The sequence below is a fragment of the Triticum urartu genome, chromosome 1A (assembly GCF_056163025.1).
Source record: "Triticum urartu cultivar PI428250 chromosome 1A, HENAU_Tu73, whole genome shotgun sequence".
Taxonomy (NCBI): Eukaryota; Viridiplantae; Streptophyta; class Magnoliopsida; order Poales; family Poaceae; genus Triticum; species Triticum urartu.
Genome location: NC_141873.1, coordinates 157679777 through 157690106, shown reverse-complemented (window position 1 = coordinate 157690106; position 10330 = coordinate 157679777). Strand labels below are relative to the sequence as shown.

The following is a 10330-nucleotide window of genomic DNA, read 5'->3' as shown; positions in this document are numbered from 1 at the left end:
TTATAGCATGGATGAGTCTGGAACAAAAGAGTTCATTGTTTTGATATTTGTGCACATTGTATAGTGGAGTATATACCATCCACTCCCTTGGAATAATCCAATGTAGTCAATATTCAAGCACTGCTCGGATTCACCACCTCTCTACAGTTGGATTGGGTTTATCCAACTGTCAATATTCGAAGATATTCTTATAGTGTATAGTGGTATGGCATTGTTTTGAGGTTGGTGCATATTGTGCATTGTACTTGAGCCCAAGCACAGAAACTTCTAGGTAGCACACATGGAAATAATCCAGTGTAGCCAAGAGGATATCCTACGGCCAGGACTGCTCGGATTTTGCCACCATTGGATCATGTTTATCCAACAGTCAATATGCAAAGCTATTCGTATTGCATAGTGGTATCAACATAGAACATCTAGCAATGAGTTTTTCCTCAAGAAACTTCAGCCTCACCAAAACACAAACACGTTATCATTGTCATCAAAATGGAATAGCACTATGACAATCAAGAGCACAGTATTAAGCACAAAATCTATAAGTAAACCAATAAAATCCTCCATCCAGCAATGGCTCAATGCTGTCAGGTACCTTAAGTACCTAAGCAACGAGCATAATTACAACCATCACAAGATGGGGCCAGACAACTGGAATCAGATGGCACCAACTATAAATAACCCTGATCATACTGTCAGGTGCCCAACCAACAGGACATAGCAACATATCACAGTGGTGTATGTACATCGGTGAACATCAACTATAAATAAGTATCCCCACTTGTGAATATAGCTGAACCTAACGCGGATGTTGTTTGCACGATCAATTGGTGGTATGCACTCAAATACCCCGCTGGTCTTGTGGTATCTTCTGCACGTGTCCTCCGGCAGCAAGAGGCTACAAAAAGATTGCTGTCCAAACAAGATCGGTGATACATACAACAATATAACTCCAGGCGATAATGAATCCAATTTCCCCATAAGGGAGACATTGGCATCCACACAATAGCCCATTCATGGGTCAATAACGTATCAGTATAATATTCTACTCTTCCTCCTCCACTTCAGGCGGTAATGTTGGGCTTTTTGAGCACAAAGTTGTGTTGTGCAGCTCCTTTATTTTCTCAATGGGGTTACAAGAGCCTGCAAATAAATAAGGAATGCTTTAACCATGTGTTGGAGTGTCAAGAATGGACTCGAGCCACAAAAGAAGGCATGAGGTGCGTCAATCAAAGACATTTTGCATTGTACAATCAGACCTTGATCTATACCGATAGGCTTGAGATATGAAGAACATTATAACGAAACTGAATAACGAATACATCTAGGTACAATTACACATAGAAATGAGAGATGGTAGCATAATTAGCAGTATGGTCATTCTCTCCTTCAGACGTTATGACTAATATTTTAGACAAGTAGTTCACCAAGGACATACCTGAACATATCTTGCTGTCCCATACAGCAATGGAGCTGGGAGTGCATGTGGAATCACACATTGCACGGTTGTCTTCATGATTTACATTCATGGCAAGCATCCATGAGCCAATAGTAACATCCTCATAATCAAACATCCTTAAACTGGGAAATGCATATAGTAAATCAACGACTATGTAAACATTTAAAACATAACAGTGGGAAAAAGATAACAGCCGATCAAGAAGATGTATTCAACTAAGGGAGCAACTAGGGGGAGGGTGACATCTGAGAAGTGATCAGGCATTCCCACATGACACGTGTCATGTGAAGGGCAACCCCTTGTCTTACCTATGGTTTTTCTTGGTTTTTTGTCTCTGCGGTTTAACTGCTGTATAGCTGGATTTTTTTTCCTTGGGTCTTTTACTTGAAAGCAACATTCGGAGTAGAGCGTGCTAACGGATAACACAGATTCACGATTTCTACTTTTGTATAGATAATGAATGGGAGACATAGGTTAAAATGCACATTCGTCGAAGGCAACATTCAGCATAGCAACCGCCATCGGTTGCACCAGCTCATAGCACCTTTGGCGCAGAATCATGACGCCCCTGACTCAAAAAGAAGATCACTAGAAATATGAATATATTTCCACCAAAGCATATCAAAACGGGGTCTAGCTTTAAAGATCTACATGAGAGATAGTGGAAACATCCATTACTGGATGCTCAGTTCAAACGTTGTTTTGTTTGTATTTTTGCTTCTGAACATAAAAGCACAAGAAAAAATTGGACGGCCTCCCCAAACAAACTAACCGTGCCCTCCATGCTCGCTATGTATCGTTGTTTTCTAGGTTCTGATGGTAGAATGGCATGCCGGAGACTTGGAGTGTAGGCTGACAGTTTTCCGACCACTAGGAGCCATTTTCCACCCTTATGTATATACTCTTTTTAGCAGCATGCCACATCTGCCTGAAATGGTGGATGTGCCGTTCACAATTCCCTGCTTGCAAGTTGCAACTCTCATACCATAGTGTTAATTATCTTGCCTCTGTGCGCCCCTTGGTTTTCCCCTGGAAGGGTCCCACCTTAAATATCTCTCTTATGTTCATGATTTTCTTTTTTCAGATCCACTCTCCACAACAGAACTAACTTGCGCAATAGGCTTCCCTAAAAAAACTTGCATAATGGGCTTGAAGCCTGGAATGCTTCATTGGAAATCAAAACCATAATTTAGTATTGATTATTGGCGTTAACATACCAGTAGAGGATCAATAAGGTTAAGCTTATGCCAAGTGTAAAAAGGGTCATGCTTATGTCCTTCAGTTGGTTCTTAACGTACAATACCAGATGGTAAGATTAATAATCTACTTGCCACCATGGCTAATAATAAACCGATACAATCACATTAGCAAGTATAAAGGCTATCACTGGGAGTTACTGCTTCTCCACGCATAAATTATCTTATATGTTTTCTCATTGTGAAGTACTAAAACAGAAAGCATGAGGCCGAACTTCTCTTATCACTGACAACTACTCCCTCTGTCCGGAAAAGGTTGTCCTTCAAATGGACGTATCTAGCATCAAAATATTTACTTTTAATGTACAAATTATGCCATTAGATTTGTCATTTGAAAGACAAGCTTGGGACAAGCTTTTCCGGACGGAGGGAGTAATTAACAAAGAAACTACTCAGATTCTTTTAATGTACAAATTATGCCATTAGATTTGTCATGAAAAATTATTTCAAAATATTTACTGACATATCCATATAAAAAGCAACAATGGAAGTTGTATCTTGGAGACTATCCATATCTAAAGTATCATATATTTTGGAACAGAGGGCGTAGGTTGGCTGTGTTCGTACTTGGTGGGTTCCTCACCACCACCGTACCAGATCATTAATGATGGATATGCACATGCGATTTGGAGAACCTTCTGTGCAAAATGGAGTTATCTGAGCACATGTGCATGCATGCCATCTATGATATGATTATCTGCAGCTTGCTGATCACATTCAAACTGGTATGCAGTTTTAAAAATTAGGAGCAATTATTTGTGCATGATGAATACGTCGCCAAACATAATGTTAGCTATAACCAACTGTATTTTGTGCATGATGGACTTCATATGGTTGATGTTATAAGGCCGTTCTGGTGTTTTGGCGGAAGACTGTTGGCCACTTGAGGTCAGGGTCTCTCCTGTTGAGAGTGCAAAACTTACCCTCCTATTCTCGCCTGAGGAGGTTGGTCGGGCGATTGCGCAGATGAAGGCTAGTTCAGCATCCAGGCCGGATGGCCTGCCGGTTGCTTTCTTCCAAAGGTTATGGGTGCAGCTTCAGCCGGTGATTATGCCGATGTTCCATGAATTCTATATTGGGACATCAGACATGTCCCGCCTGAACTTTGGTGTCGTTACCATAATCCCCAAAATAGTTGGGGCAACGGATATCCAAAACTTCAGGCTAATTACAGTGATTAATGTGCTACAACGGATTGTCTCTAAGGTGTGTGCGACGCAGTTTGCCCCGCTGGTGGAACGCCTCTCTCACCCCTGCTAGTCCGCCTTTCTGAAGTGGCGTCGTATTCATGGGGGAATTCTAACTCTTCATGAAATCATTCATGAGGTGAAGGTACAGTGCCAGAAAAGTGTATTCCTTAAGTTGGACTTCCAAAAGGCATATGACCCCCTTGACTGGTCTTTCCTTCGCTTAGTTCTTGAGCAAATGGGCCCGATGGCCGTTGGTGTTCCTGGATCATGCAGTTGATCAGAGCGGTAGCACCGCAATTAATATTAATAGGCAGGTTGGCCCCTACTTTAGGTCTTCTCATGGGGTGAGGCAGGGGGATCCTATCTCCCCTCTCCTCTTCAACCTGGCAGTTGACGCCCTTGTGGCCATCCTGGATAAGGCTAGGATGGCCGGCCACATCTCCAGTGTGGTTGGGCATATTGTCCATGGAGGTGGCGTTACTCACCTCCAATATGCGGATGACACCATGATCATGGTTGAGGGTCGGAAATTGATATCATTAACCTCAAGTTCCTATCCTCTGCTTTGAGGCCATGTCGGGACTTCAGATCAATTTCGATAAGAGTGAGGTTGTGGTATTAGGGTACTCTGTCAACGATCAGCAGCGGATTGCGGACAACCTTAATTGCAAGTTGTCCTCCTTCCCCATTGCGTAATTGAGGATGCCGCTATCTGATTCGAGGGTCCCCCTCTGGGAATTTGACCCACTTATGGGTCGTGTTGTGTCTAGGTCTGCACCATTGTGCGGTAGATTTACTTCCAAAGGGAGTAAATCCATGCGTATCGACTCGTGCCTTTCTAGTCTCCCCATGTATATGATGGGGCTATATATTTTGCCTGCAGGGGTGCATAGCTCCTTTGGTAAGAATCTATCGCGCTTCTTCTGGCAGGCGACTGATGGACGTCAGAAATACCATATGGTCAAGTGGGCTGATATTTGCTTGCCCAAGGACCTAGGGGTTCTAGGTATTCTTGTGTCCCGTCGCATGAACATGGCCCTTTTGTTGAGATGGGTTTGGAGGATCCTCAGAGAGGATGGGGCCTGTGGCTGCAGCTTATTAAAGCAAAGTATTTGCAGGACCGCCCACTTCTTGCCTGTGATCATAGGGAGGGATCTCAGTTCTAGAAGTCGATTAAGTCCATCAAGAATGAGATTCGTCTTGGGCTCTCTATCTCCATAGGCAATGGAGATGGGACCCTCTTCTGGCTGGACCCTTGGGTGGGTGGATCTCCACTCTGCAATGATTTCCCTGCCTTGTTTGCTATCTGTGCAGATCCGATGTTGTTGGTGTCCTTGGCCGCTCACAATGGGATTTGGAACGTCTTGTTCCGTCGCACATTCGGCCCAAGGAAACCATTGCTTGGGCCAGCCTTCGGGCAGCCCTTCCGTCGATGCTTCCGGATTATCCGGACGTCATATCTTGGTGCCTGACCCCTTCGGGGTTCTTCTCTGTTGGCTCAGCATACCACGCCTTGTGCCGGTGACCAATTCTTGCATGGACCACACCTTTGTGGAAAGTGCCCCTTCCTCTGAAGATCAAGATCTTCGTGTGACAGCTTTTGCGGGATCGCCTCCCATCGGGGACGGAGGTGATCAAGCGGAATGGGCTTGGCGATGGATTACATCCTCTTTGTGGTGTCCCCAGACTCGGACCCACATCTTCTTCGCCTGGTTAGCTGCTTGATTCTTTTGGTGCTTTGTTCGTGAGGCTCTGGGGCCTAACTGAGAGGCCCTGACCTGGCAGGGTTTCTCGAAAACTCATGCCAACCAGACAGATAGAAGGAGACGCCTCTTCTGGTTAGTGTTCGCAGCGATGACCTGGACCCTCTAGAAGATGTTTAACAAGATGGTTATTGAGAGGATCTTCTTACGGCAGGCCACAGACTATTCAAATTCTTGGCCTTTTTGCAGCACTGGCACCCGCTCTCTAGGCAGCGGGATCAGGACCAGCTTGGCAGCATGATGGACGCAATGACTGGCAGCTCGTCGTCTTGCCCCGACTCATAGCGACTGATCTATCGGCCACTTGGTGGCTTTTTTCCTCTTATTTTATTACGGCATGTTTGTGTTGTTGCCCCAACAAACGTATTTTCACTTTTCTCGCACTTGAGCTTGTTGTATGGACTTGGTGGTTGCTTTATCTATAAAGCGGGGCAAAAGCTTGTTTTGATAAATTTAACATGTTTGACTGAGTGCAAATTGTGAGTTCTCATTGCAACACAAGTGACCTAATCATGGGAAGCTTACATTTTGGTAGTTTAGTATTGTGCCATTGTTTATTTTAGATCTACTGCAACACGCTAGAACTAGGTTAGAAACATAAAGAATTCATCACTAAACAACTATGTAAGATGATAATATGTGCAAGAAACATCTGTTAACTCCTTGCCTCCTTGGTAATGTATATTATGTTCAGAGTGACGCAAGCTATCATACGCTTTCACTCTACAGGCCGGAAAAAAAAGATAAACAACTAACCTATCATTGTTTGTAGTAGCTATAGCTCCCACCACTTCTGAAGAAAGAGCATACAGTGAACCAGATGCATGCATGAAGTACTCATTACCTAATAATCCATATGAACTTTCATACCTGTCATGAAATAATAACATAATCAATGAACAAGATAGTTCAAAACCTTCATAGCTGAAATAACAATAGATGCCATGGATACTAGTATGACTTACATGGAAAACTAATTGGACTTGCATTGAAAACCAATTGCTTTTTCAGAAAAATTGACATATATGCAAATATGAATTTCGAAGTTAGAACCAATTCAAGTTTCCACTAACCATTTCATATTCGGATCACTGACAACCGGTCCCTTCTTCATGCAACCAATATAAGTCCGGTGATGAAGTCGGTCCTTTGCAAGGAGAGCAGCAAGTCTATCTGGCGCAGAAATGTGACATAATTACATATCACAGATCTAACTATCTAAACAACAGTTTTGATACATTGTAAATCACAAAATTTACCTGGGCGCAGATAGATAGTATCATCAGCTTTGACGTAAAATTCTGCGTGGAACATGTCATAAGCTGCTTTGAAATATGCTAACCTATCACATCAGCAATCAGTAGGTAAGATTTACAAGATGCAAGTTCACAGGTAGAAATACAAGATTACAGAGTGTACAGAGCTTACATCTTCTCTGGGGGCTTTGTACCCTCATCAGCATCAATAAACAAAAAGTCATGATACATGTCTACCTCTTTCTGAAGATCTGCCATTTTTTCTTTGTCCTTCGTCCTTCCAATGACAAACCTAAAAGATAAACCAAATCCATGTTCCAAACTGCAGGAGCAGTGGAGGGCCAGTGAGCATAAAAATGATTCAATGTATTCTTTACTATTAAAGCGTTAAAAGTAGGGGAACTGCAACCATGTAACCGATGAACGGATTTAATTAGAGATGACATGTTTCCATTTATAGGTAATAGTTACAGTGTGCTCAAACTAAAGTAACTAACCATTTTAGATAAAAAGATCATATAAGATAAGCTAGAAACGTTATTATAGTAAAAATTGGTGCTCTCAAAGTGATGAGAACACCCCAAATGAAATGCCTCCATCCAAAATGATGATTGAGGACATCCATAATGACATGCCTCCAACTCAAGTAGGGCCAATGACGATGGCATGTGCCAAACAACTCGAGCAATAGGTGAGTCTTCTCATACTTGAGTCTCCCGCTAATCTACATATGAATTGGATGCTATTTGGTACATCAACTTTGTCTATCCTTAGGTTTGAGAAGCTAAACACGGACAACAAAGAAGCTGAACAGGGAAGACATGCCCCCAGGCATGTCCTGGGTCTGGGTGTGCAGCAAGGTATCAGACAAACCAAAACGAATTTCAGCTGCCCAAGTGGCTTTTATAATGGGCGAAACACTTTGCACAATAGCTAGGGCTGAAGTAGAGAGTACAATTAAGAGGAGACAGCCTTTTTTGTAGTCAGACTTGTTTTAGGAAGAAACTAGTTGAGCTTTGCTCTCCTATCCTAGGGTTTTGACCATCCCCTCCACCTTAGTTCTTGCATTTCCTTGTGTTTGTAAGAATTGAAGAGTCTCTTCCGGTGGAAATCGAGATGTCCATCAACTGTTTTGTTGGTTGAGTTCACTGTCAAAGGCTATCACATTGGTGTGTGTTCTTGACATTTGGTTCATCAGGCAAAGCAAGTTATCCTTTCCTAGCGTGAAGATCAGGCCAAATCCGGGGGCCTTCCCCATCACGAAGAAACATGCTGAGCCCTATCAGAACAGGTTACGGTTAATATTAAATTATATGTCCACCAATAGTATACATCCCTTTCTAGTAATGCATGTCAGTCAATACAATTATACAACAATTCAAGTATAGTTTCAAGAGAAGTAAATAGCCATACTTAATGAAAGCACTTTCTAAAATATGGAAGTTCTTTATCATGATAAAACCTCATATATATCCACAAGCAGACGACAAAGAAACATGGCAAATAAATCCTGCTAACCAAGACGCCAACACAGTTTTACATTTAAAGCGCCGAAAATGAAGTTTGTTAACTGGTGTATTTTACAATTTTGTATCAGGTCACCTTGCTTTTTAATGTTTATTACATCGCTTGGTCACAAAGCAATCGATTGCATCTGAATTCACTTGATAAGAGGAAAACAATTTGTAGGAACCAGGTCCCCGCTGGCTTTAGAATACAGCAATATGGGAATTAACGGGTTGTCCAAAGTAAAGGACCAGCTAGTGGATAGCTGGGCTGATTATGAATATGAGGCCACATAATTGGTGACCCAGCTTTTTCCCTTTCGAGAATCAGTGGCATTTGCAGGTTGGTGACTGCTTACTTCAATCGGCGGGTCTTTTTTACTCTTCGTGTACAATTGTATAAATTTCAGGGAAGTTCTAATATGTTCCAGTTCATAATGTGTGTGCATATTAAAAAAAAAGATATGCTCAGATATGGGGCGTAAATTTGAAATTCCACTTATAGCTTGTGAATATTCTGCTACATAAATCAAATGATGGAACTGCAGATTGGTATTGCATCAGAGTTTTCAAGTCTCACCTCATTTGGTCACATGGAATGTAGGTCAAGTTACCAATAATTCACAGAAGAAATTTCCCTACAAATATTATTATGCTATATTTATTGTGATTAATCTTAAAATACTACTAGTTCTACAAATAATGTGAGCAAAAAAAGGTATATTTGCCTAACTGCCAAAGCCAAACTGGGAAAAATGAGCCAGTGCTGAAGATGGTAAGACCCATTCCAACCCGCACTGCTACCAATCAAACCAGAAAATATAAGATTGCAACAAACCATTCACAAAAATTACATCAATTTACTGGTTATTAGTACAGCCATAGTACGGAGTGGGGATAATTGGTGATTCAAAATTCAAACAGATCTCGCATTAGTCGAAGCTTCGTAGAGCAATGCAGGTGAAAGCAACTATAGGCATCGTCTTATGAGATCCACATGAAGGTATAAGCTTCTCTAGCAGCAAACTACAGCAAAAAAACATCTAACCAGATCCAAGTAGGATGAATGGAGAATCATATGGAACCTTACGACGCCTTCAGGGTTTGGCGGGAACCAGGTGGCACGGAGCGCAGCACGGCGGGCGGCGGATCCGAGCTCAGTGTGGACGCCAACGACAGCGAGCACCTTTTCTCTGTCGCCGGCTGAGTAGTTCCCGGAGGAGGCGAGGAAGGAGCGTAGGGAGTCCTCGGCGCGGCCACAGCGGAAGGCGACGGAGTCGGGAGGCGACTGGAGTGGCACAGGGCGGCGGCTAACGGACACGGCGAAGGAGAGGGAGGCCACGGCGAGTAGGAGGCAGACGACGGCGAAGGGGAGGAGGAAGCGGTGGGGGGAAGCGGCGGAGGCAGGGGAGGAGGGAAAGCTGGAGGGGACGTATGGGCGGCGCGGCTTCGCCTCGTCGTCGGAGCGGTGGTAGGGGAGGACGTCTTCGTCGTGGTGGTGGCGGTGCTTCGGGTGGTGGAGCGGCATTAGGTGGGACTTTGGAGAAGAAGGACCGAGGGTTTTCGGAGGCTGATGAGTTCGTATGATCTGATCTCGATCTGTATTAAGATCAGTGCAGTGTTCAGCTCAAAAAAGAAAAAGACCAGTGCAGTGTTTGCTTTGGGTTCAAGTAATGCTTACCGACAATAAAATTGAGTACATAATCAGAAATAAAGATATATTATACTCACTCCGTTCATAAATTACTGTCATAAAAAATATGAAGTACCTGTCTTTCTGGGCTCCTCACACATAAAGAGCATTTCGAGACGTCCGTCCCATGATGGCGTGCCGTGGGGGCCTCTTGGGGATGCTTCGAGCCATCCGACCAGGCTGGGCGGTCCATGACGGATGGACCGTAGGGCGC

General features: G+C 43.3%; 1 protein-coding gene across 1 annotated transcript; it reads right to left on the bottom strand.

The window, feature by feature from the left end:
- Nucleotides 1–520: 520 nt before the first annotated feature.
- On the bottom strand, nucleotides 521–10029 carry LOC125529391 (putative beta-1,3-galactosyltransferase 12). The gene is made up of 7 exons (XM_048693805.1): nucleotides 9509–10029; nucleotides 7091–7240; nucleotides 6922–7004; nucleotides 6736–6835; nucleotides 6419–6532; nucleotides 1433–1575; nucleotides 521–1137 (listed from the first exon to the last, which is right to left on the bottom strand). The coding sequence occupies exons 1-7, from the start codon at nucleotides 9949–9951 to the stop codon at nucleotides 1040–1042; spliced, it is 1131 nt and encodes a 376-aa protein (XP_048549762.1). The 5' UTR covers nucleotides 9952–10029; the 3' UTR covers nucleotides 521–1039.
- Between the last annotated feature and the right edge of the window lie 301 nt (nucleotides 10030–10330).

Excerpts from the sequence above, each read along its gene's own strand:
- LOC125529391 (XM_048693805.1), bottom strand. The coding sequence starts at position 9,951 with ATGCCGCTCCACCACCCGAAGCACCGCCACCACCACGACGAAGACGTC. Across the intron at positions 6,836-6,921 it reads TACTATCTATCTGCGCCCAG|ATAGACTTGCTGCTCTCCTT; the intron begins GTAAATTTTGTG and ends TTTCTGCGCCAG. Across the intron at positions 1,576-6,418 it reads GCTACTACAAACAATGATAG|TTTAAGGATGTTTGATTATG; the intron begins GTTAGTTGTTTA and ends TGCATTTCCCAG.